The sequence below is a fragment of the Synchiropus splendidus genome, chromosome 1 (genome assembly GCF_027744825.2).
Source record: "Synchiropus splendidus isolate RoL2022-P1 chromosome 1, RoL_Sspl_1.0, whole genome shotgun sequence".
In the NCBI taxonomy this organism is placed as follows: Eukaryota; Metazoa; Chordata; class Actinopteri; order Syngnathiformes; family Callionymidae; genus Synchiropus; species Synchiropus splendidus.
In genome coordinates, this window is record NC_071334.1 from 12,586,001 (window position 1) to 12,612,791 (window position 26,791).

Genomic DNA, 26,791 nt, shown 5'->3' on the forward strand with positions numbered 1-26,791 from the left:
AACAAACCACAGAGTGGCTCTGGCTCCCAAACAATTGTATTTAAACTTGTTGTGTTTTCAAAGCCTCTATGATTGAAGAAGAACAACGTGAGCGTCAGAGGAACATGACGTTCCTGGACTACTCTCAGTGACCTTGTGCTGTCCTCGAGGAGGATATAACTCTAGAGACTGTGGCCGACTTCACAGAATCAGACCAGGACAGCGCAGTGGTGGACGTCCCTTCCACTGGTTTTCTGCTGACTCAGCCCCAATTTGATTCAGAATGAACCATCAGATGAGCCAGAGTTGTTTCTGCGGATCTGTTTCTGATGAGGAGCCACATTCTCCGCATGCTTGCAGTCGTCTTTGTTCCCTCCATCCTTGTCCACAGAGGCTGTTGGAAATATGCAGCTCCCACTGAAAGCCATTGTGATGCTTTTCATCCAGAGGATAAAAGCACAAAAGCTGATGCGCAGCTCTGTGGGCAGATCAGAGAAGAGGCAGCGGACATTCCACTCGAGCCGGGGATGCTTGGATCCAGGAGGCAGCGGCAGAGACGCTCCTCATCCTCCTCACGGCCCGAGACAAAGCCTTTGTTTCTGCCGGCCTATTTTTAATTGACACTTCCTCCGTTTCTCATGAATAAAACAGATTCCCTGCTGGAATCAACTGTGGTGGGAGATGGAAGTCTTCAGGGGTGGTTGGATAAGAAGCCTGAGGTCGCTCTACCCAACACACCTCACAACCAGGCGGCGCGAGGCTGAGCCCGTCTGCTGACCACGTCAGATGAGACGTGACACCAGGATGAATAATACAATAGTCGGCTCTCGACATGTCAGCGGCATCTGTGCCACTCTGACGTGTGTTGTCCTCCCTCCCCCGTCACACACACACACACACAAGAAACTAATGAGGCGAACACAACGTGCGTTAACACACGCTCATGCACACATAGAAAAAGTACAGAGCCAGCGATTTATCTCGGATTCCTTAAATTCCACCCTGGAGATTGACCTCAGTGTGGCAACACCGCTTCCCTCTGCCCAGCCCTGGCTCGTCCATGAGACGTTCCTGTGCCAGGGTGGAGGTGCTAGCCGTCGATGGTTTCAGGCAGATACTGTGTGTGAAGGCGAGAGGCGGCAGGAAGATGGAGTGGAGGAGCAGAAACAGATGAGTTCAGAGCGGACTCCAAGATCACAGACACACACACACACGTGTGTGTGCTGGTGTGTGTGTTTGTGATCTCTCTGAGTCGGCTGTAGTCTTCAATAAAGATGATGGATCTTCTCGCGCAGCCTGACAGCAGCCACCGAGGGGGAATAATCACATGGAGATCAGAGTCAGAGGAGGCGAGCAGCAGGCGGGAGGAAGTTTGCTCTTATTCAAACCTCGCTGTCGTCCTTTGTTTGTGGTGGAACAGGTTTTTGGAGATCGTGTTTCATGTAGTGCGACTGTCACTTCTCTGCTTCATGCTGAGAGCCAGGTCACTGACGTCTCATGGTCCCCGACGTTCATCACCCGAGCAACGATCGTCCGAGCTCTGGTTATCATATTCATAACATTTAGAACAGATAAAAAGTGTCATTAATTATCGATGAATCACAACTCGATTTATAATTTTCTATCTATAGAACGACAGTATGAATAGCTCAGATTAGCATCGATTTATTGCATCTAAACTTTCCTTGACAGGGAAGAGGTTTCAGTCACCAAGCTGTGATGTCGCGACCAAACCATCCATGACTTTGTGCTGATGAATGAAGAGTTCCATCACTGGAGCACTTTCTCCCTGAAGTTTGTAAAATGAGAAAAATACGCAGACATTAAATTCTTCATGAAACCTCTGGTTAATTATATATTTTTTAATCGAGTTCCACCCTATGTTATGCCACGATTCACTTTTATTTTGGTGTTCTGTAACTTCTGTTTTGTGTTCTCTGTTAGTAAAGAAATGAAATAAAATTCGATTAACAAACAAAGAACAAAAACGACTGAAATATGTGAAAGTGAAAATAACATTTTGACTAAATAATGTTGAAAACGACGAACTGAGTAAAAAAATAACAAAAAATATCCAGATAAAAATTTAAAAAACAAAGACTATGACTTAAAAAACAAGAAATTTACAGACTTTGTTTGACAACACAATTTTATTGACAATATGGCAATTATTGACAATGTTGCAGGTAAGACAGGATTGAAATGACACCTGCAGGTCGTATTCCACTACTAGTTCGGCTGCTGCTATTACTACTGCTACCACCACAACTTCTACTACTACTACTACTACGACTACTACTACTACAACTTCTACTACTACTACTACAACTACTACTACTATTACTACTACCACTACTTCTACTACTACTACTACGACTACTACTACTACCACCACAACTTCTTCTACTACTACTACTACTACTACTACTACTACTACTACTACTACTACTACGACTACTACTACTACTACTACCACCACAACTTCTACTACTACTACTACTACGACTACTACTACTACAACTTCTACTACTACTACTACTACTACTACTTCTACTACTACTACTACGACTACTACGACGACTACTACAACTTTTACTACTACTACTACGACGACGACGACTACTACGACGACGACGACTACTACTACGACAACTTCTACTACTACTACTACGACGACGACTACTACTACTACAACTTCTACTTCTACTTCTACTACCACTACTACTACTACGACTACTACTACTACAACTTCTACTACTACTACTACGACTACTACTACTACAACTTCTACTACGACTACTACTACGACTACGACTACTACTACGACTACGACTACTACTACAACTTCTACTACTACTACTACAACTTCTACTACTACTACTACTACCACAACGTCTATTACTGCTACTACTACTACTACTACCACAACTTCTACTACTACTACTGCTACTACTACTGCTAATAATAATAAATATGTAGAAGGAATAAAATGACCGAACAAATCATAACTCAAAAGAGGGTCAGGTTCAGAAAATACATTTAATGAAAGGTGTACAGTTTGACTAAAGGATGAGGAAAGGACTGTTGTGGGGAAGTTCGGTTCTTTGGTGGTGAGTTTTTGCAGTTTTTTACTTTGTATGTCTGAGACCTATTTTATACATTTCAGTCTGATCTGAGAGATCAATTATGAAAGTTTAATCTACAATGTCAACATTCTCGAGATTTATTGAAGTAAAAAGAAATATAAAAGATCACTCCTCAATGCTTGTAAATCTACACCTATATAATGCCATAGCTAGTGTTGAATGGAGTCAGGTAATGATTGAACTAAGGGGAGGAACAGCACCTGGGCGTGAGAGGCACTTTCCTGGGATATGAAATAAGAAGTGGACATAAGAGGAATATGTCCAAAGGTGGGAGGGATTTTGCATGAACTAAAGTCACTCATTCAGTATGTGGACAAGAGTGCAGACAGGGACCGTGTCTGAGTGATGGAGACTCCATTCTTCCTGCAGCTACATTATTCAGACCTGGGTCCAGCACATGCAGCAGCAGTGGGCGGAGGCCCTGCTCACTTCCAGCTCCTAAATCAGAGTTTACTTCCCCCTGTGGAGTCGAGCTTCTCTTCTCGGCCGTGGATGAAAGGGCTGCAGAGGAAGTCGCCCCCAAAGCTCTTTTTAGTCTGGCTCCCATCTGAAAAGTTGAAAATCCAGATGAAGATTCCAAAATGAGCAGCGGAACCACTGTGCGGCTCCTGAGGAGACGTGTTTGGCGAGGATTTGGCGAGGTTTGAGCGCAGAGCGTGATGTGGCTGTGAGCAAGTGTAGGATGGACAACTGCTTCCTCAAGCCTTCCTTTTCACTTCACACCTCTCAAAGTCCCCAATTCTAGCAAGCAGAGCTCACATTCTCCCAAATAACGTGGAGAGCGGGAGAGAAACAAAGCTCCTTTTGGTTCTTGCCAGAGAGGAACTTAGCAACCCAAATTGCCTAAATCTCCACATTCTGTGTTTTCCAGTGGAGCAGCCAGGAAGCTATTTGTCTTGGCGCACAACAGGCGTTTGAGTTTAGTTAGCAGGATCGTGCGTGTGTGTGTGTGTGTGTGTGTGTGAGTGTGTGTGAGGGAAGTTCTTTCCACTGCTTTAAAAAGTGCCAGGGAGACCTCCCACGCTGCACAATGCTGCATCCAGGAAGACAGATGGAAAGTTCTGGAACAGCAGCTGGTGAAAACATCTCGCAGGACGGAGGAGAGTCAGTCAAATGTGCAGACACATTTGAAGTTCTGAGACTGAAGGACTCTCGAGAGACGACGGCGTCAGTGCACCAATGAGTCACTGCGACTCATTGATCCAGTGAATTTGACATTTTTGTTTTATTGAGTTGCCCCACTTATCAGAGCCAGGTCTGGACTGTGGCTGGTGCTGTTGCTGAAGCTGAGGAGGCCTCAGCCTCACAGCGTGTCTGCAGATGTTGCTGGTACAGGCGTGAAATTAAAAATTAGAGTGATTTGTTTGTAGCGATTTTTGTCATAAATCAAATAATTATGTTTTCACACACACACACACACACACATATATACATATATGTGTAATGTTGCTGTTTATGATTATTTTAAGTATCACTTGGATGGGTATCATTTGTTTTTACAATTGTTTTACAATTTTCTGAATTTTTTAAGACTCAATTTTATTAATATCTTTGTATGTGCATTTTTTTACTATTTTATATTTATTATCTATACATTTATTATTTAATGTAGTTTTCTTGTTTTTTTCTAATTGATTAGTTTTATTTTATTTTGCCTCTAAGATATTGAACAAGTGATTTTACTTTTTTTTCATTTTCATTTTTTTGTTTTTTCATTCAAATGGAAATATTGATGGAAACACTGCATTTCTTGTATTTTGCCGACCAATTGTGAAAACAAAAAAAAACAGTCAACAGGACAGTTGGATGCATGTGATGTTTGCTGGTGAGATTTTCAGTGAAAGAAAAAGGTGTTATTGTCATCGCTCATCATCATCTCCAGCGGACCAGTGTGAGTTGTGACTCGGCTCTATCAGCGAAGGCATCAGCACCTTGGTGTGTTATCATGTTTTCCTGGCTCTTTTCCTCTCACTCTCATAAACACATCACTTCCTCTGTTGATTCATGATGGGAGATCAGTGGAGCCAGTTTGAGGAACAATGATCTTCTTTCATCCGCAGCAGAACTGAGAGCCAGACGGCCAGATATCAGCACACACACTGGAGAGGAGCGCTTTGATATCAATCTCTATCGGTTTCCAGCCGGAGAAAGAGAATACAGTTGTTTTGGTTGGTGTTCTGCTCTGGAGGGGGAGAAGGGAGTCGTGTTGTGGTTCGGTGTACAGCGGGATCTTTGTCAGGAGCTCCAGCGAGAAGCTCCGCAGCATTCCTGCTTGTGTGGGAACAGCTTTGCTACTCGCACCTTTCATCAACACCAGCGAGTCAAAACCAAACTTTCCACACAAAAAAAAGAAGTCTTTTACTACAAAGGCCCTGTCATTTGTGCCATCACCAGTCGGTAACCTGCTGCAACCACCTGCAGAGGTTTGGCTTTCCCCCTCTGCACGACTGAAACGGCAGCCGACCTGACCCCCTCTGACAGGATAGGCAGTTATTTATTTCCGTTTTATATCATTTACTGCTCCTAAAAAATTCTACACAAAGCAGTGCAGGCGTTTTTGTGACGTGCCTGCAGTACACTGTCACAGCCCACTCCCACTCTTTGAGATGGGCAGCCTCAGTCTGCTGGTCCATGTGTTACTGTGTTGGACCAGGAGCTGATGGAGGGGGTGGGTGATGTTGTCCAGGATGCTCCCTAGTTTCTGGAGCATCCTTCTCTCCATAACCGTCTCCAAGGAGTCCAGTTTCACCCTCACCACATCACCAGCTTTGCGGATGAGTCTGTCGAGTCTGTTAGTGTCCGCCACCCTTAAAATCTGCTGCCCCATACACCACCGACTCATAAAACATCCTCAGCATTTTCCCGCAGACGTTGAAGGACCTGAGCCTCCTCAAGAAGTCGAGACGACTCTGTCCTTTTTTGTGAGGGGCCTCAGTGTTCCGAGCCCAGTCCAGTTTATGGTGTATATGGAAGTGGTCAGCAGGGTCTTGGACTGGACTCCATCAGTCAGTGGTCCACCTCTCTCACCTGATCTACCTAGGAGAAAGCAGAGCTCATAGTATACGAATGGATTGTAAGCAGACGTTCATCACGGCAACTGTTCTGAGGGCTTCAACTGTTGGGTTACCGAAAGCATTGTTTACCCAGCGCAGAAGAACAAACAGAACACTTTGGAAGGATGAAGATGCTTATAATGATGATTTAAAAACAACGAAAACAGCAAGAGGAGGCGGGTGGAGCCAGAGGAAGAGAAGTAGACGACACAGGAGACACCAGTGGAGCTGGCTGGGAAACCAATAGTTGTCAGGAGCCAGAGAGAAGCCAGTAATGACAGCAGACCATAAAAGTGGGCACAACACCACGACAGTAAGAGGAACCCGTGATTCAGACAGGATTGAAGAGTCTCCACCTGACAATAGAGAGAGACTGTTATTACCCGGTCTGGAGACAGAGGCGGGGAGTATTGAGATGAGGAGAAATGTAAATAATGGAGGGGGAGAAGCTCCCAAAATAACACACGATCGGAGCTTGGGAACAAACGTCTGAAGTCGCACTGATGCAGGACGCGGTGTTGTCTTTCAGGATGGGAGCATCCTTTTGGTCATTAGCTGGGTGCAGGTTTGGGAGGGAAGGGGAGGAGAAGGTGAGCCCTGAGCAAACTGAGAACTCAGGTCAAGACTAGTCGGAAACTCGGATATCTGGAGCCAGGCACAACCATCGTATAAGCTAGATCACAAGCGTAAAAACACCTTGGTCAATACTTGGAAGTGGTACCAGTTGAATGTGCCACACGAGGTAATCGTACAATGTGTGTAAAATGACACTCTACAGGACGTCAGGAAGAAGAAGAATTGCGTGCAAAGATTAGTCTTGTAGCAAGTGTGGTTGTTTAAACCTGAGGCCTGCGGACCAAACCCGACCCAGCATGTGAATTTACCTGGCCCATGAGAGCTTAGTTTACTAGATGTTGACATGAATGATGAGATTTAATAAAAGAGTAATAATATTCGAGCCAAACTTTTCCTGATAGCTAATATGGTTACAACAAAACAAAACTGGTGAGCAACAAAAAAAAAAAGAGACAGAGAAAAGATCAGCTTTTAAGACTTGGTTTTATTCCTAAACTCTGGTCTAAGGCAGCAGTGTGTCGGCAGTCTCCTAACATGTCGCAGTGAATAGAATAAAAAGGTACAAAAATCACTTTGCTACAAACTTCAGTAGACAGCTGCTGGCCAATATAAACAACATTCATCTTCCCCTTCAAGTATGCTACTACCCAAAGTGACTAGTGTGGCTGAGGGAATCAGATATTTACACTCACAGGTCCAAAGTTTTTGGAGAGAAACAAGAAGACAGGGAGAGGTGTGCTGAATATTGACACGTTAAACCAGGCTTGATGTTGACACACAAGAGGCGATAGATTGAACAAATTTTTCAAACTTTCAGTCAAAAAAAAAAAAAAAAAAAAATCAAGAAAGGCTGCGGGGAATGAGCAAAAATGCTTCTCTTGTCTGTAAGATTCAATATTGGCTTGATATCTAAGGGATCGTCTGCAAATGACCAGACTTGGCAGATTCAATAAAATCTAGCACCTGAACAATTAAAAGTATAACATTCTGAGAAATAAAATATTTATTTGAACTATTGTAAGATCTATTATTCTGCATTATCTTTTAAGGTTGCTAGTTTGAAGATTTTGCAGCAATAGAGATCTAGACATTATTTTTAGTCAGAAGTTTTTTTTTGTTTTTTTTAATCTGCCTGTGGTTGGCACCCAAAAAGCGTGGAAACTAAAGTGCTGAGGAATGTTTCGTGGTCCAACTTTGTGTGCTTCTTTCCGACATTTTAGAAAATAAGTTATCATCACGCTTGATGAGTATATTTAAGATCATGTTTCATAAGACTTATGAGTTGTACCTCGTCAAACAAGTGGCATCACACTGAAGCTGTAAATCATTACAGGGATAAATCCCGTTTTTCGCAGGGCTGGACCCTCACACTTGCTGGTGGGTCCGAGTATTTGCTGACTTTCTGAGGACCTTGGCAGAGGTGATGCAGCCTGTGGTTGTGGAGAAGGTTAAGCCAGACCTCCAGAGCAGGAAACCGGCCTCACATTTACAGTGCGGTCACGACCAACCTGTCTGTTTACAGGAGACACCCCTGCCTGGCGAGGACTCCGTCCAGATTTCAGAGAGAGTCTGTCACTGTGTGGGCCTTTTTCACGTCAAACCTGAGATCAGACACGGTGTCGGGAGTCGCTCGCTGAGAACGATGCCACTCACTCCCCCAGATGGTCCTTTCCCTGTCGAGCACTACTGAAGGGACTGAAGGATCACTGGGTCCTGACCTGCACCATGACAAACAGCAAACCACTAGTGAAGAGTTTGCTTGGCTTCCAAGTGAACAACATCCCCACCATATTTTGGGTGACTCTTAACAGAAGCAGCATGAAGCGGATCACCACTCCAGACCTGATGCAGCTTCTTCTTTAACAACTTGATCTTGTTTCCAGTTTTAATCAAGATCCTCTAATGCTTCAGTCCTGGAGGTGATTACACGCGTGCACAACAGCAAGCCATGGTGGGGATTAGTATTTGTAACTTCAACAAAAAATAAATCTCTTAATCAGGTTAATTGAAGCAGAATTAACCTTGTTTTTGTGCTTCAGATTAAGGAACCCAGATTAGCTCACCCACAGCTTCTTTATTTACTGGATAGTTAGATCCAAATGAGCAACTAAGTTCATCACCTACCGCCTCACATCAGCCGTACAGTGGGTCTAGACCTCTGCCAAGGCCCGGTTCAAACACAAATTGGGAAACTGGCTTCTATTTTTAGCACTCCCACGACCTCCCAAACACACAACAGGAATGCAAAGACACACAGAGCTCGCAGCTTCGCCGAGAACACAGCCAGTCCCACACGCTTTATAAACACAACCGTCACAACTGCCAGTGAGGTTGGACCACAGGTACACACTCTTCTGTGTGTGAGTGTGTGTGCGTGCGTGCGTCTTCAGACAAAACAGCAGCTCGTGCGCTGAACGTGTGAAACAACACGAGGAGATGAAACAATATGTACATAATCTACATATTATACACACGACACACGGGTTCAGACGGCGACTCTTCCTCTGACACGGAAATAGACGCACCTTTTTCAGTCAGCACCAGGGTTCGAGACATCATCAGGAATAAATAAAACACAGTCCCAGCACTTTGAAAGCAAATCACAGTTGATGCTGTGGTCGAACTCCCGAAAACCATTTGGTTAATTCTTCTTGGTGCATCACCAAAGATCCTTTTTATCGCACGACTTGACACAGGAGGAAAAGTGACCGACTGAAACTGTAACTCCACATCTTCTGTCAAGTTTCTGAATTTAATCAACTGTCCCCACAGCCAACCTCGCTGCTCCTGGGTCCAGGGTTGTTTCTGCCCTGAAATCATCACCACAAATTCAGCGCTTGGCAAATAATTCATCCACCTGACGGTAAATTTACAGTGTGCAAATGAAACAGCGAGAGTTTTCACGAGTTAAGACTTTTTCAGGAAACAGAACAGTCTTCTGTTGCATCACTAACCAGAAAGTCGGTCCAGAAGGTTCTGGTCCGACTTTCTCCTTCGTCCCAGCCGACATCTTTGGGTGGTTCCTGCGGTGGTTCTCTGTAGATCCTAGCATTCAAGCTGTCCCTAATGAAAGTTGAAAGTTGGTTAGAAGAAGATGACATCCTCCTTGTTGAGGTCATCGGGGTCCATCTTGTACGGCGGTGTCAAGCTGTGCACGTTCAGGTGCACAAAGGGGTTTGGGACCTGCGGCGGCGGGCTGGTGCCATGGGGCGGCAGTGGGACAGCGGGGGTTGGATGGGACTGGGCGGGGGGACCACAGGGCTTCTGTGTGTTTGTCTGAAGGGAGGAGCCGAACTGGGACTCTGCTGCGACCGGCTCTGGAGGACTCAGCGGATCTGTCAAAGATAAACACTTGTGTGTTCAGCCTAATCTGCCGTCACCACCTGAGAGATTCAACTGTTTTGAAAGTGTATAAGAAATGAATTCATCAAAGCACAGCTGGGGAGCAGCGCACTGTTTACAGAGGGTGAGGCCGCGTGGAGAGGCTTGCTCAGGTGAAGACCAGGTGTGTGTGTGTGTGTGTGTGTGTGTGTGTGTGTGTGTGTGTGGGGAAACAATGTAACAAGTCAGCAGAGAAAGACAGGTGTGACAGTGTTGGAGTGAGTACCTGCTAGGTGATGGAGAGAGGGAGGCAGGGTGGACAGCGGGGGCTGCTGGTGGGGGCTGATGGAGCGTTTGGCTTTCTGGTTCACCTCATCTCTGGCCGACAGCTTCAGAGGTAAAAGCTGCTTCATGTCCACGGACGCTGGGTCAGGACAAGCACACAAACACAAACAGATCAACTTCTCCCTGGCTTCAAGTTCTACCAAACGGTCTTCTACACCAACAGTGAAATGAGCTGTAGATGAGGCGCCTGGCATCGTACGCTGACACAAGTCTGTTTGGATTAGAGAAGCAGCAGCCTGATTTATAACAGCTGATCAACTGGAAGGGAGGCTGAAGATTCAAACTCAGTAAACACTTAACTGTTGGGATAAATACAAAAACAAGCATCAGCGTGGGACAACATCATGGCCGCCTTAACTAAACAAGGAGTGAAAAGAACATCAGCAGTTCATACGCCAGTTAGCAAGTATAACGCCAACAGTAACCTTCCTTCCAAAGCTTTTCTCCATAACAGCTCTTTCCCACAGTGAAGAGAGACAACTGAAAGTTCATCTCTTCGTTGCATTACTCTCCAAAAGTCTCTCCCCGCTTCATTATGCAGCTGTGGATAATGAGCTTTATTCCCACCTATTTTTAGTGCCTCTTGTGTTCATTCTAATGAGCTGCAGTCTGAGTGATAGTGGCGGAGGGAACTGGTTAAGGTAGTTCATGAACTCGTCCTAGTTAAATGACAAAAGTGAACCAGGGTCAGTGAAGCCCTTGCGATGCCTGCACGACTCAAACACATGAAGTCGGCAGACAACCTCCTACCTGTGCTGTCAGTTCGGTGAGAAGCTTTGCCGCTTTTGCCCGTCTTCCCTTTGCTGCTGAAGGCTGCCAGTTTGGTGGGGATCTGCTGCTGCACCCCGACCAGTTTGTGCTGCTGGTTGGTGGTGCTGAAGAGGTGAAGCGGCACCTCGGTCTTGGACGACAGCGTGGAAGACCCCGTGTCTCGCCTCACCGTCACCTCGGGGCGCTCTGCGTAGTCGGCCGGTGCTACAGACAAGCTGCTGCGCACAAGGGGCTTGTGGGGGACGTCTGATGTGGCAGAGCTGGTGACCCCCGATGAGCAGAGCAGTTCTCCGTTTAAACTTCCAGACATCGGAGCCACCTGCAAAGGAAGGATGGGACCAATTCTTTCAGCTGCTTAATATCAGTCAAGCGTTTTGAAAACATCCTGGAAGAAAGAAAGGCCAATATTCTCTGCAGTACAGCAGAAACAAATCATCATGTGGTGCCGTCGTGAGAGGCCGGCAGAGGGACTCACACATGCTGCTCCTTCTGCTGAACCTTGACCATTCTGGTGCCAGCGTTTCACAGGAAGCTGATGAACAATATCATACTTGTCCACAAATTTAGAAAGATAATTCTGTTATTTGTCCGTGTGTACACAAAGGCGAGGCAGGCAAGAGCTGGTCTGCCAGAAGGGCAGATTCTCATGACGAGGGGCTTTAGAAACAAGGAGTAGGCAAGAAAGCAAATAAGAGAAGAGAGGAAACGATCGTGTTCATGTTTGTTTACAGTGAAATCATGACTCTTGCATTATATACATTCAAATATAATGATAAGAGCACATCATTTTCAGATTGATACTGAGTTCAGCTGTAAAGAAATGGAGTTACACAACATCACTGCCCATTGTGGGGGAAAAAAAAAACAGTGTTGCCAACACATAACTCAGATAATCCATGCTTTGCCGTTTTGTGAGCACAGAACATTAAATGAGATATAAGGTCATGCCAAGTTCTGTGTGAGATGAGTGCAGGTTGCTGCACACACTGTCATGAATCGAGGATGCCGCTACATCGTGGTCGGCAGTTCCTATGGTCAACTGCACGTCAATATTGACAGCCACTTCCTGTGTGTGTTTGCAGGCACAACAAACAACAAACAGGCACGACTGGAGGAGCTGAGGACGAACGGAGAGAAGCCGCCCATTTCTCCCCGGACATTCTGTCATTCCATCACAGATGCGTCATTGTTCTGCTGCTATGTGATCTTCACTGAGCCGCACCGCGGCAGGTATCGGGGGCAACTGACAGCGCATAAACAATTAGCCGTGGCGGCGTTCCAGAAGCCTCCGATAATAAGAGGGTGGGAGCAGCTAATTATACAGCCGGTGTCTCTCATCCTGAAAGCCTCCTGGATACTCCCATATCATACGAGCGCAGCGGAGCGGTTCGCCAAACAAGGGACAATGGCTCCCTTCATTTACAGCTCACTGCACCCAGAGCTGCTGGAGCGGCCGAGCGACTTTGGTAAATAAAGTCACACACCTTTAATCTGGATGATCTGAAGGGATTGACTAACCTTTGACCCACTCGGGTCCAAATAAATGCTAATTCATGAGGCTGTTGCACAAAGGTGATTAGAAAACACAAGTTTGGACATGGACTAGTCAAACAATAGAGTGAATTGACAAATTCAACACCTGTGTGGTGAGATGGCAAATCACACACAAGTGCACTTTGTTCATTATTTCTAACTGAACATGAGCCTCCCAAAAGCTCTGCTGCCTGTCGATCGACCAAATCCTGAGAGAATCACATTTAAATTCGCTCAAACAGTTTCCTGGCAGACACCCTGCCTTCTCTTGTTCTGGAGTCACCGGAGCCAGTTGGGAGGTTTAGTCCAGCAGTGCATTATTAAATTTGATTAGATTAGATTATCTTTTCAGTCCCACCGTGGGGCTCCACGGTATTTCAAAGCAACTTTCAGGATTGGATGAAACCAAGCTACCACTGAGGTGACCTAACTTTGGTAGCGTTCTATAGGTTCATTTGGACTTGCGGACATTGTCATTTCCCCCATTCATTCCCATTATTCCCAGTGTGTTGGTGGTCACCTGACCAACAAACCAAGCACACGCTAGAAAACATGACTTTATAAAAGACAAGGTAATATAAAATAAAGTGCAACTGTAAAGATAAATTACATGTTATTGTTAATAGACATACAAATTTCATTGGACTCAACACTAAAGGCACCATAAGCTGAGTATAACTGTGGTCCATCTTGGAGCTCGGTAAAACACAAAGAAAACTAGCCGACACATAACAGATATTCTACTTTTCTTTGAACTCATTTCATATACGCGAGTGCCTACATTTTATGTGTCCTTATCACTGTTGCTATCACTGAGTTTACAACTAATTTCCTCAAGTCTTGGTGACAGTTTGTCTTGTTCAGGTGGTGAGTTGTGACAGGCAGCAAAGTAACAGTTTCCACCCTCCAGCAGAATTGTTTAAGAAAAAAAAAAACGCTCAAGACAGAGCGCTTCACGCTGAACATCAAAGACTCATGAACTTCATTATTTCCATCCATGAAGATTTACTGTGGTGTCCTCATTCCTCCTCCAGCTCTTAAATCAAGCTGCTTACCTCTTTCTGCTTGACTCTCATTGTGCACATGTGCATCCTCCAAATGTTGAGGAGGTTAAGGAACAACGACACCAACTGTCTTCCTGCTGCCAAAGCCAAAGACAGTGAAATGTATTTCTTATCCCGGGAGCCAGCGCTGATGGGCTGAGATAGCGCATGAAAGAGGCTCCTTCAGCAGTGGAAACAGGCTGCGACAGGCACTGAGCCTGACTCGCATGCTCCCACACACCAACCTGCACGCAGGCAGGACTTCTTTTACGACCTCTAATTATAGCTTAACGGCTTCGCTGATGACTCTTAATGTTGGGAGGTTGTGATTAAATGGCTGCTGATATCACTCTGGCCTGGAGCCTGGAACAGAACCTCATGTCACAGCTGATGGGGACGATGTTTGATGTGCTTCCCCCGCTGGAGAAACAAACCACTTCAAACAGCGCCATCATTGTGGCCTGTAAATTCCCCTGGAATATCCTGGTTCAGGTCGAGCAGACAATATCACACCAGGCCCTGATCTTTAAATCTCTCCAGCTTTACGCCTAGGCCCAGCACGTAGTAAACAAACTAACTGTAAGGTGATCTTATTTGTCCTTACGCAAAGACCTTCAATTAAGAGCTTCCCGGCCTGACTCGTAGAAAACAGGTCAATTTAACAAGAGGCTCCACTAAATCTCACACTGGTTTTCCAGACACCCAGAGAAGCTGAATTCAAGTTTCATTTTACACTGCAATGGTGCAAAGGAGAAATGATTTGTGTGGTCTTCATGTGCATCACAGCCAACTGGGACTGTAGAAATTAAAACTCTACTAAATCACGTCTCAAAGCAGTCCGGACTTCACAGCATGTATCAATGGAAACCTGGACAGCCTTTCACACCAGGAGGCGCAGGACTATGAGGATTACTCACGAGTAGTAATATGCCGTAATATAAAGGTTCTTCCACAGGGATCGTTTTTAGTGCACCGCATTAAACAATGTGATGTCATAACCAAAACATCCATGACAAAGGAGACCACTTCAGAAAAAACTTCAGGATAAAAGCACATAAAATGTTGCTCTGCGCACTGTATTCAGGAAAAGAGTTCTCTCATCACTGGAGCACTTCCCACCTGATGTTTAAGCTTTTGAGTACAGATTCAATTTAAATGGGTTATCATTATGGTGGCAAATATACAATGTGATTACATAATCATAAAAGCTATAAATTCATTCATTTTTTTGTAGAAATCAAGAGTCCGCCCCTAATATTTTGTGTGATACTTCATTTGACTAAAGAGCTAAAGATGTATGCATGTCTGGGCTTCCTGTCTGGGGAAAATGCTCAAAGATCAAACATCAACTGTGATTTCAGATCATATGCCGCCAGGCAGCATTAAACCTGAGATACACAGTTTCGAGTCTCCTGACTAACGACAGTCATGCAAGGAGAAAGTAGCTGGCACCAAGACAAGACATTGCTTCTGGCTTCGTCTGCTGACAAAGAATATTAAATAAACTATAAATACACATCAAGTACAACAGCCTGGGTGGTGAACGACACAAGGAAATAAAACGCTACAGGTGAAGTGTCTGAAAAAGAAAAATCGCAATGCGACAGAAATGATGAAGTTTCTTTGGTTTGCTTCAGGTCCTTGACATAAAGGTTCAGCTGCACACCAGCGAACTTTCCCCCACTGACAAACCCAGCCAGGCTGAGGATAAGTGGAAGAAAAGGGATTCATCAGCTGACTTCAAGAAGCAGCCGTTTACCAGGACAAGTTGGAACATGTATGACACATGTGTCAGAAGCCAGAATCGAGTCTGGAATGCAGGAAATAGATGCCAGTCTGTCAGGATGCTCTAACCAAGATAGAAAGGAAACTTGACAGGAAGGGCTAATAAAAAGCGCAGCCTGCAGTGGCCATACCTATATCAGCCCCTTGGTCCAGTTTCATAGCACTTCATTCATTTCTTCACACACACGAGACTGAAATTTGAGTGCATTAAAAACAGCTATAGCTCATCAGCCGAAGATTTTCAAATGTGGAACACTGTGTCCCACCCCTCCCCGACACACTGTCTTCTACCTTAGCTAAACCTATCACTCCGGACAACCGGTTGACCAAACAGGACTGCTGACACAAAACAATAAACACTTCACTGCAGCTCCTTGACAAGTCTGTGAGCATCGAGCATAAAATTACTGTCAACCTTGTGAAGGTTTCAGTGAACGGCATGAACAATGAGGCATTGTTCTGCAAGATGAGAAGGAAGGACGCATGTAAGGACACACAGGGAGAGGAGAGCTATGGAGGAGGAAAAAAAACAGAAAGAGATGGCTCACTGTTTCGGGGCATTCCAGGGAGGGGTCAGAAATACTGTAGTTCTTTTACTAGTCTTAATCGTTGTGAAATCAGTTTCTAGGTTTATATCGGTTTTGCTTTCCAGCTGGCAATGAACAAGGTCAAAAATATCCCCAATTTTACACACGACACAGTAAAGATGCAGGTCTCATGATGAAGCGAAAGTTTGGGCGAGAGGGGAAATTAAGAGCAAGTACAAAGTCCCTTCTCCGTTTTCTCTTCTAACCCGTTTCTCTATTCGAGTCTCTCCTTAAACACACCCCGCATCGTGACATTTTCTGTACTTTTCAGTGCCACCTTGATCTCACAAACAACAGAGCAAATCAGTGTTTCAAATACCAGTAATTAGTGACGGTGCTCAGAACGAGTTATCCGTACAGCGGCTTCTCCACTGTTTTGCATTTTATGAAACAGCAGCTCAAAACTAGAACAAAAATGATTATCAGTTGATTTATAGTATCCAGGTTACCATATTCTATCTAGATCAGAGGTAACTGCCTCGATGGAAGTGTAAGTCGATCACGCGACCTTAAAAAAATAGATATCAATCAATCATACAACCGTCACTATAAGGTTTACTGAGGGACAACTTAACATTAGCGGCTGATAAACAGAGCCACACTCCATAGCACCGTACTGCCTCCACAAGCCACAGCACAGGTGACAAAGAGATGACACATGACATTCTTTCTCCCACTTCATACTGGCACATTATGATCGTCACCAGTCCACATTTTAGCTGCATCGAAACAAATACAAATGTTTCCATGGATATGTTGAGCATTGGAAAGGTCACAGGAGGTCAGTCAGCTGTCTTATTTAGGTGCATCCCGCAAGTATTTGTATGAAGAAACTAACCACTGCATGGAAGTGACATTATGTAGAAATGACAGTCTTACCTCAATTGTTTTCCTTTTGATCTTCTTTTGGTACTCAAGTCGCTCTTTCTCCTTTTCCACAGCTCGGGTGGACTCTCGCAGTCTCTCCAGGTCCTGCTGGTAGGTTTCCCTCTGTCTCTCTAGTTCCTCTCTCTCCTCGGCCAGACGTTCCTGTGTGACCAAAGGATGACGGTTGCAATGGATCGTTCGTCCATTTACTTTGATCCAACACCTACCTCCAGCTTCCGGCACTCTTCCTCTCGCTGTTTGAGTCTCAACTCTGTAGCATCCACCTGTTGCCGGTGCCGCTCCCTCTCCTTCTCCCACCGCTGCTGCTCCTGGCGATGCTGGGACTGGAGCTTGTGGAAGCTGGCCAGCTCCTCTCTCTGCAGCGCCAAGGTTCGCTGCTTCTCCTGCTCCAGGAGCACATTGCCTCTGTGGCGTCCAGGAAGGGAGGCTCGATCCGTCAGCGTCACCCGCTGAAGCTCAATCTGACTGTCCTGCTGTGAAACGATTGCCTAAAATACAAATAAAAACATGGTTGCTTGTTAGACACCTTGTTGCTAAATGGAACAAAACATTCGACGACTGATTTTCAAACCATTTGCTATTATCAACTCATGCAATTATCTATATCTGTGACTTAAGTTAAGAATGTACCTGCAAACTATACAGTCTCTGGGAGAGCATCAACACTCTGTCAAAGAACTGAAAGAGACACAAAGTTGTTGTCATTGAATATCCACTGCTGAAATCAAAACAAGAAAAATAAACGCTGTAAACATGTCATCAGCTCAGCAGGAGCTGCTTTGGATTTCAAAGCCGAGTGGTTGTGTGGTACAAGGCACCACAGCATAAAAGGCTGGCTCACCTCAGCTTCAGGGAACAAGTTGGACCAGATGCGGTTCCATCTGTCAGGAGAGGCGCAGCTTTCATCCACCTGGGAACAAAATCAAAGTCAAGAGGAAAATCTATCAGAATGAAGTTGGAGATTTATACAGTAAGTGGCAGCTGGTCATTAAAGATAACCAGTCACAGCATTCATACTTGCTAACACCAAGTGAAATGAGGATGTGATCTATCACTGTCATTTATGTGTAAATTAAACCCACAGACTGGACTGTTTTACATTCATAAACAACGAGAAGTGAAAAAAAACAAAACAGATATGGCAGTTTAGGATTAATTTAGATGCAGGCATATCATGGGGTGATCAAAGGTCTCTAGCTAGCAAGCTACTTCCTTCACCTGGGGGCACCAGCCATCCCTTGTACTCTGAATTCATTCCATATTTTATGAGGAAATGAAGCCTTTATAACCATTAACCATTACCAGACCCAACATGGTCAGTATTTGCAGTCTGAATGCAGTGAGTGAGAACTTCCTGAGAGAAGAACTGCCATCCTGTCTTGAACCTGGCTATCTATAGAAAAGGTCGGGTTCCTAGTTAGAGAGAGCTGGTGTTATTCTGCAAGGACTTTCTCCGCCAGGAGCCATTCTCGAATCCAGCTAAGCGCACACAAGTTGCATGGCTGATATGGACTAAGTTAGTGGTTTTTACACATAGTCTTGCTTTCATCAGTTTTGCATATTTTGCGCATATTTTGGGAAAGTTTGCAGTTCATCTGATCTTAGACCAAGAAACTGGAAATAACATCAACAAAGTTATAGTAAATCTATATTTCTGTAATAAAGCATGAATTACAATTGATCATATAGGAACTCCATCAATTTGGCTTTTTTTATTATTTTCGGTGGATACAAACAAAAATATCAGGGGAAACACTGAACATTACCACAGCAACTTTGCTGCATGTTATGACTTCTGAATTGAGTCAACACAAGTTTCAGAGCATATGACGGATGTGAACGTGTAAACTGTGAGCAACAGTGGCTCTTACCATCTGTTCCAGCATGTTGCTGCCGGGGAGTTCTTTCAGATGAGGGTCAGAATTGGTTCGCTGGCATCCGTCTCTGTTCAGAGGCTCACCCGGAACATTGTTCTTCCCACTGCAGTCTGATCCAAGCCAAACACACATGCAGTAAAAAAGGGGTTTAGACAAGACACAAAACAAGCAGTCACATATCATGAACAAAAAAGAAACATATTTTAGAAGTGCCCAATATTTATTTATGAATTCACTTCATTCAAGTTTTGATTAAACTCAGCCAATGAATCAAAATGTGTGTGTCAGCCAGAGAAGGTACATGAAGAGGGCTCACTCTTTTCAAGGATGGTGGTGATATTGTCGAAATCACCAAAAGTGTCCGCTCTTCGGGGCACTGCACTGGACCCATTCCCCTCTTCCAACATGGAAACCGGAGACTCCTCTCTGGCACCAGACTGCAGCAGGTTTTGCAGGTTCTCCACTAAATAAACAAAGATGATACATTGAGATAGATGAGAAGAGAGACATAAAATGGGCTGAAATATGAAAGTTTTTTTTTAATCATGTAGGAACACAGGAGCGTAGATACTTCTGGATAAGATTTTTTTATTCATTTTTTTGATACCTTCAGTGATGGCTCCCTTGAGTAAGGTCTCCCCCTGCTGGAGATCCGAGGCATCTCCACGCAACAACAGTCTTGATTTAGAGGTTATATCCTCCAGACCTGAAACACATTCGCCAGCCATGTCTGCGAACAGCTGGAGCTTCTCTGCCAGAGCCTGGGTGATCACAGCGTCTTTCTGACAGAGCCGTTCTGAGACGAGAAAACAAACATGAGGAGATTAAAATGACTGGATATTGGTGCTATATTCCTTCAGCTTTTCATCATAGCTATATATATAAATAAAGGCAAGAAGCCTTTCATAATAAAACAGCCCTAGTAAAACATTACAATCATTATGCAGTAAACGTCGATACCACCTAGTGGCCAAACTTGAAATACTTGAATGTTGCTGTCAGCACCTTGAAATTCTTTCAATCGGGATACCCTCGCTTCTTCCTCTTCACTGAACAGTCTCTCTTCAGTATGTGGACAACTGAAACAAACAGAAGGCTATCATTTAATTTACAAGACTTTTCCGGCATTACCAAGCCAGGACATGCAAACCTCTTCAAACATGTAGGCACTGGAAAAATGAAGGTACCTCTCAACTGCTTGTCTTATGTGCGTCATCCAAGTGTTTCTCTCTTCCTTTGAGGTTGTATGAATCTTGTACATCTCTGGCTCACTGGAGGAGGCACAGATGAGGAACATGCCTTTCTCCTCATGAGCCACTTCCCTGACAATCAGTTTCTGAAGGGAGATCACCGAGGGCTTGTTGTCCTGCAGGAGAAGGGGATGATGGGTAAGTGTAAACTCTTTTACCATATGATGCATCGCCTGTGTTCAGTTTATTTGTATGTTTGTTGAATTGTTAAAACTGAGCTGGTAGTTATTCAACTTTCTGAGAGGAATACCGGTATAAATGGAGAAAAACAACTTTATAAAGTTAATAAGCCGATTGAGTCTTTAATTCTTCATTTTTTTTGGTGCCGTGAACAGGTATTTTTGGACTTGAAACAGTTGAGATTAAACTAATGTTGCTTTATATATGCTTCGAATGAGACTCGCTTTTGAAAATTTGACATAACACTCTACATCTAACCTTCTCATTAAAATAAAATTGTTTTCCCCAAGTCATTTTCCTATGTATTAAACACAGGGCAACTGATCCTCTGACACCACTCTGTTTCCCTTGTTATCTCTCAGTAAATTTTCATTTTCTTTAAATGTTTGTTGTCGCCACACGGACACATCCCATACACCCTCCACATTAAGAAATTGTTTCTATAATCACTTTCTTCTCTTTACGCATGGGGAAGCCTGTATAACTCAGGGCTACCCTGGTGAACCTGCACTGTATTTGGAAGGTCTTACAGCAGAAAAGCTTGAGGCTGCTGTAATCACAGTTACATGAGAGTAAAGCCTCAGATCGCCAAACCTTTGGTACATGAATTTGAAATGTGCATTTCAAATCCTGTCTGCAGTGATAGGATCATCATAAGGGATTAATGTAACAGCACAAACAGATGACTCAACAAATAAATTTCTCACCACTGTGGCAAACACATATCGCTGATCTTTTTCTTGTAGTAGGAGCAACACGTCTGAGAGAAGCACTGCAAGAATATCTGGAATGACAAAGTGAAAACGTGATTATTTCGCATGTAACATATACCCAAGTATGGTACAATAACTGATCATGTCACCTTTGAGCCTCCCCGAAGCAGCTTTCCAGGTGACGGTGCCTTCATGCAGGAACTGCCGTCTGCCCTGCACCATGTCCTCCCTGCGAAACACTCGTCCATCCTTCATTTTTCCTAACGCCTTGGGCTCCATCTTGTTGTGTATGTCTCGTAGTCGGCAGCTCTTCTCGTGCAGATGGACCAGCGCGTCCACCTGCATAATGGTGTCTTTGATCAGACCCAGAGCTCTAGTCAACTCCTCGTGTTCCTCAGTGCCAGCTGTGGGAGAACAACCAAAAGTCTCTCAAAATCACACTGAAGACTTTTCCTTCAATAATATGTGATGCAAGGGGTTTGCCTTCAGTGTTGTGCAGAATGCGCTCCACTAGCACCGGGTACTTGGTGATGCGCTGCGTCACCAGAAGGATACACTCAGTGACTCCTAACCGCCGAACAATGGAGAGGTTGTTGAGTCTCTGTAACACAGTTGAGATCTTAACACTGGTTGCAAATAATAAAAGAATTCCAAGTACATAAACTTTTTTGTACCCTGATGACATTATGAAATCTTTTGTTATTTTGCATCTGGTCTTTGTAGTAGCTGACAGCCTCAGAGTGACGACTGCAAAACTCTCCATAGTTTTCCTTCATCATCTCACCGACTTCCCCTGAGAACTAGAGAACACAAAATACTGTTACCAACAGAGCAGCAAGGCTCAAGCCTTTACAGCCCCAGTCAACTCACCTGTGTGATAATGACATCTGCGACTCTTTTGATCACATAATTCTTGTCGGTGGCTGAAACAAGGCATTCCCGTCGGCGCTCTTTGAGACGGGACAGGAAATGTGTGTGCAGCTCTAAGAGGTTTTCCAAGCGAGGAAACAGACAGTCCAGTCTGACTGAGTCCATCTGGAGGTTCTCTTTCAGCTCCCGGATGTAAACGTGCAGCATTGTCTTCAGTGTCCGTACATGGTGCATCTCCGTCTGCATCAGCTCTGCAGACAAAGGTTTTTTTTTCATTTGTCTCTTATCTAACAGGTATGATTTGATCTGCAACTTGTTCCCTTTTAAAAAGCACCATCATTTTTTCACTCTTGGAGTTTCAAAGTCATCGTAATCCCACTTACCGTATATAACATCCTGCCTCTTCACTGCTTCTTTCGAGTGTGTCTTAACATACTGCTGGTCCACTGCCAGACTCCAAGATTCAGCCTCTAGGTCCTGGGCATCGGATTCCAAATCAAGTCGAACACCTGCAATGTGAGTATCTGTGGATGAAAAGACAAACAAAAAAATTACAGTCCTTTGTTGTTATCGTTTGAAACTCTTTTCTCTGGATTTTATAGTTGTTTTTTTCTACTGAGAACCATGGAGATTAAATGGAGATAAAATGCATCTAAAATGTCTGCACATCTGTACACTTCAACATCAAACTAGATTTACTGTCTAACTGAGAAGTCCTTAAAACCAATTTGAAGTTGACAGAGTTCAAGATTTCTCTCTCTTATTTCTTGAAACATTTTTTTTAATCTAGGAATTCTAGTTCCACAAATCGTATGGTATGTGTTTTTATAATAAATATTAAGATCACAGGCAACAGACGCATGTATGTGACATACACGATTGGCTGTCTATACATTTGTTTTTAAGCACTTAGGTTCATCCTTCAACATCTATAGTCTTACATATAACTAACTGCAGTGACTAAACAGGGACATAAACCTGAGCACACAACAGTAGCTAGAATAACTGACATTTCCTGAAAGTCTGCGATCAGACACTTATACACGGCTCTCCCACACAGTTCAGTTACTCAGACAGTATGAGGTCATCTGACTCCAAGCAGCACAGGACTACACCCTCTTCCCTGGAAATAACTCCTTAAAAATAAAACATCACATGCACAATTTGACAGAAAAGAAGCACCAATCCCTGAGTGTAAACAATATCAGCAACTGATAATTACCTTCCACTGTGATGGACTCAGTGGTGGAGGGTGCAAGTGAAATGGTGTCTTCATTGCAGCGTTTGGAGCGAAGGAGATCAGTCTCGTCCATCTCTCCGTGGAGAGATCTGAGGGATGAAAACCAGTCTACGGTTACTGGGAAAGCAGGCTTAGTGTTGCACCAGTGCCAAATGCCGAATTTCTCCCCGGCAACTAAAACACACAAACTTAACTTGTGCGTAACATGCAAATTTAAAAATAGCTCTCACAAATGTCTCAGGTAAATACTCTTAACTATTTTGTCGTTGATCATTTCTCCATTGTGATGTACAATGACATAATGCTCATATGGGAGCACCCAAAATTATTCACAAGATGACAAAATTAAACTTCACACATTCAAAAAATAACCAATAAAGCAGTTCTTTTTACTTTATAAATGAAATTGGAATTGAATTCCATTTTCTTTTTTGGTGATTCATCTTTAAATTTGTTAAATGTCATACAGACTACACTTGTACATGGACACCACGTAGTTTGCTTCTCTTAACAAAGGAAGTGTGAAATTTGGCACTTGTTCAAAGTTAAAAGACGATTTTCTGATCGTGAGCAACAATGAACTGTTTCAGCACTGACCCTGAGCTGCAACGGTGCGGGAGACTGTGGCCGGTGCTGGAGGAAGGGGACGCTGTGGCGGTCAAGGCTGCAGTTGGCTGAGTGCTCTGTCCCCGCTGACTAATGGTCATGCCTGGGGCACTGAGAAAAACTTGGTAGCCATTCAGATTCTGTGATGAGGTTGTGCCTGACTGCTCGCGCTCTCTGCCTCGGTCCTTGAGCGCTAGAGAAGATATACAGGACAAGAATGAGCAGTGTAAATGGTCCCAGGGGAAGAACCAATGACAAATGCATAGTAAAGGGAGAGGAGTGATGGGTATGATAGTGTTTGACTCAAAGTGAAATCTTCTTTGACAGAGGACTGTTGACGCTACAGAAACATAGGCCTGTAATCACAATGTATCAACTTAAAAAAGAAAAAAAAGAAGGAATTTATTATGTAACAAGACAAACATGAGGAAAACCAAAACATATCGGAGAGGTGCTCCTTTACAATATCTTCCTATAACAACAGTGATATAAAGAAATGTTCGATTCAACACCAGCTTTTTTAACTCAAGGGACGATGAGAAGAGGGATAACAGACAGAGGAGATGGGCTCAGATCTGATCTGAAGGGCAGCCAGTAAAAAGGATGTCAGCATCAAACAATCATTGACTGGTTTCCTCATTCACCATTTCCTCCCTTTAGAAGGTACTGATTGATCACAGGAGGAGAACAACAACAACAGCTTCAACTGAGGTCAGAACTACTGCACGTGGCGGTGGTGTCAACATGACCACCACACTGGAACATCCAGTGGAACAAATGTGTTTTAACTCACCAAGGTTTGGAGAACCAGATGGGCCTAATCTTGGTTGAGAATCTTTCTGAGGAGAAAATATATATATATATATTTCTGTTTAATAACAAAAAGAATTTCACTGTTGTGTTCAGTTGAGCTTGTCTTAAAACACACACAAAAAAACACACGCACACACACACACTTTGGTTACCTTGTTCTTGGTGCTCGTACACTCCCCCAGCAGAGATTTGCAGCTCTTGTGAACATTCACAGCACAGTCTGAAAAACAACAGGACATCAGCACATTAGTGCTGCTGAATACAGAGTAATCTGTTTATAGATGCAAGACTGGAGGAACACAAGACAAAAGTGTGCTTCACTTTAAAGCTAATAATTCAGGTAAAACAAAGCGAGACGTCAGCCAAACGGTTGTTGAAACTGTTCACCAGGGTGGATTAATATTGAAGCCTCTCTTCCCAATAAAGAATATCAAATCACATAATCTGCTTTTTGTCCACATCACTTCCATGTTGTTTAAATGGAACAACTGATACTATCTGTGCTGATTATAAAGGACTCCAATTTGTTATGGAAAAACACACCATTCAAGATAATCCCTCTCCATCGTCCCCTCATTTCTGCGAGAGATGATTTGATCTTGCTGCCTGGTTACGTGAGAGGAAATGTGCACCTCTGCCTCAGATGGTCAAACAAATCAGGGGATCAATATGCAAAAATCGGATTCTTTCCACTTCCTGTTGAAGTGGGCAGGAAACACGCACTTCAATTTTGTTCCACAATATCATTGTTTCCTGATAGACTTCCGAATGCAAAACATTTCAGCATTAAAAAAGAATGTTTGCAGTGCAGTCGAACGCCAATACAGCAAGGAACATCCCTACCTTGTCTTTCCACGTTAAATAATGTAGTGCCCCAAGCAGCTCTGTATTTGTAATAGACTTGCTGAATTAAGGTTTCCTGCCCCCTACAGAGCATGTACGGCTTTGAGCATTTAAAAATATCAAAGTCCGAAGTGACAGATGGATGACACACAACAAAACAACCAGCGATAACAGGATTTGTGGTGCTAAATTAGACCACCACTGTCCTTCCCTTTGGACAGAAACATGTGTCAGCATAGTTTGGTAACACACATTTAGTTTCACTCAGCTTGTTATGAGAGTCAAGATTTATAAACAACACTTGAATAAACAATGATTTTGGCCATTAAGTTACCGTCCAAGGCAAATGAAAACTTCAAATATGTACTTAAATAAACAAGTTCGAATAAGTCAAAAGGGTATGTGAAACACTTGCTTGCACAAACTATTTTTGTTCAAATTAACTCCAAAAATTGGACAAGGACAATACCAAAAAAAGGTTTCTTAATTGTCTCCTGGTACAAATGGTACATTTTTGTGAGAGAAGTGGTGACAACTTCACTTACACCAGACAAGTCTGCAACAAAAACAACATTCCTGAGGACACAGAATAAACATGACCCACACTGCCAGTTTCCACTCAGCTATGGACTTCCAACAATAAATGGCGCAGTAGCTCGTCCAGTGTGCTGCAGCATAACACTCGAAACAATACACTTGTACCTGTAAGAGATGCTGCTGAGCTCTCTTTTTCCCCTCGTCTCTGTTTATGATCATTTCATTAATGGCCACGATGCAGCATCCAGATGGTAGTTTTGCAAAAACAAAAGGCTTAAACTGGTCGGCAATTTAACGGATATTTAAAAAAAAAAAAACAGCAGCTGTGATCTTGACAAAAAAAAAAATCCATCCAAAAAGTCCATCACAGCCGAAACTGAGACAAGACCTTGAAAATGTGGTCTTGAAAGCGAGAAGTCTTGAGACAGAGAAGTCTTGCAACACTTATGTGTGACTCAAAACACTGACAAGGGAGGCCGTAACAGTCATCTTGGCTTTATCAGGGAGAACAGCAACAATATTACACTTTTACAGAGGAACCATCAGGAAGCAGTGACTGGAGTTGTCAGCAAGAACACAGTGTTTTTGGTTTGTAGATATCAGCGCTTATCAGTTGTGATGTGTGTTGTGATCCGTGCACCTGCACTTGTCACAGTGATGTTGCCAAAACCATGACAAATGACACGTAGTCATGTCAGTCGTCTGGTGTTTTGCACACTGTCATATGTTCTGCGTGAGCAGGTGATCAACTGCACCACAGCACAATGACACCACGCCCACCACATGTCCGTTTACTGGCTAATTACACAATAACCGCAATAATCCGCTGACGTCA

At 43.8% G+C, this 26,791-nt stretch overlaps 1 protein-coding gene across 2 annotated transcripts in view; it reads right to left on the minus strand.

Moving 5' to 3' along the window:
* Nucleotides 1-7,524: 7,524 nt before the first annotated feature.
* arhgef18b (rho/rac guanine nucleotide exchange factor (GEF) 18b) overlaps nucleotides 7,525-26,791 on the minus strand; it is a 32,821-nt gene continuing 13,554 nt past the window's right edge. For both annotated transcript variants that reach the window (XM_053878393.1, XM_053878382.1), the window contains 22 exons: nucleotides 24,729-24,796; nucleotides 24,557-24,602; nucleotides 23,755-23,956; nucleotides 23,140-23,246; nucleotides 22,301-22,441; nucleotides 21,918-22,168; nucleotides 21,722-21,847; nucleotides 21,531-21,648; nucleotides 21,197-21,451; nucleotides 21,042-21,118; nucleotides 20,092-20,270; nucleotides 19,910-19,983; nucleotides 19,512-19,700; nucleotides 19,221-19,367; nucleotides 18,899-19,014; nucleotides 17,869-17,937; nucleotides 17,658-17,705; nucleotides 17,234-17,515; nucleotides 17,019-17,168; nucleotides 11,171-11,510; nucleotides 10,362-10,499; nucleotides 7,525-10,089 (listed from right to left, as the gene is read on the minus strand). In XM_053878393.1, coding sequence (XP_053734368.1) covers nucleotides 9,839-10,089; nucleotides 10,362-10,499; nucleotides 11,171-11,510; nucleotides 17,019-17,168; nucleotides 17,234-17,515; nucleotides 17,658-17,705; nucleotides 17,869-17,937; nucleotides 18,899-19,014; nucleotides 19,221-19,367; nucleotides 19,512-19,700; nucleotides 19,910-19,983; nucleotides 20,092-20,270; nucleotides 21,042-21,118; nucleotides 21,197-21,451; nucleotides 21,531-21,648; nucleotides 21,722-21,847; nucleotides 21,918-22,168; nucleotides 22,301-22,441; nucleotides 23,140-23,246; nucleotides 23,755-23,956; nucleotides 24,557-24,602; nucleotides 24,729-24,796 — 3,374 coding nt within the window. In that variant the 3' untranslated portion in view covers nucleotides 7,525-9,838. The remainder of the gene's footprint in view (nucleotides 10,090-10,361; nucleotides 10,500-11,170; nucleotides 11,511-17,018; nucleotides 17,169-17,233; nucleotides 17,516-17,657; nucleotides 17,706-17,868; nucleotides 17,938-18,898; nucleotides 19,015-19,220; nucleotides 19,368-19,511; nucleotides 19,701-19,909; nucleotides 19,984-20,091; nucleotides 20,271-21,041; nucleotides 21,119-21,196; nucleotides 21,452-21,530; nucleotides 21,649-21,721; nucleotides 21,848-21,917; nucleotides 22,169-22,300; nucleotides 22,442-23,139; nucleotides 23,247-23,754; nucleotides 23,957-24,556; nucleotides 24,603-24,728; nucleotides 24,797-26,791) is intronic.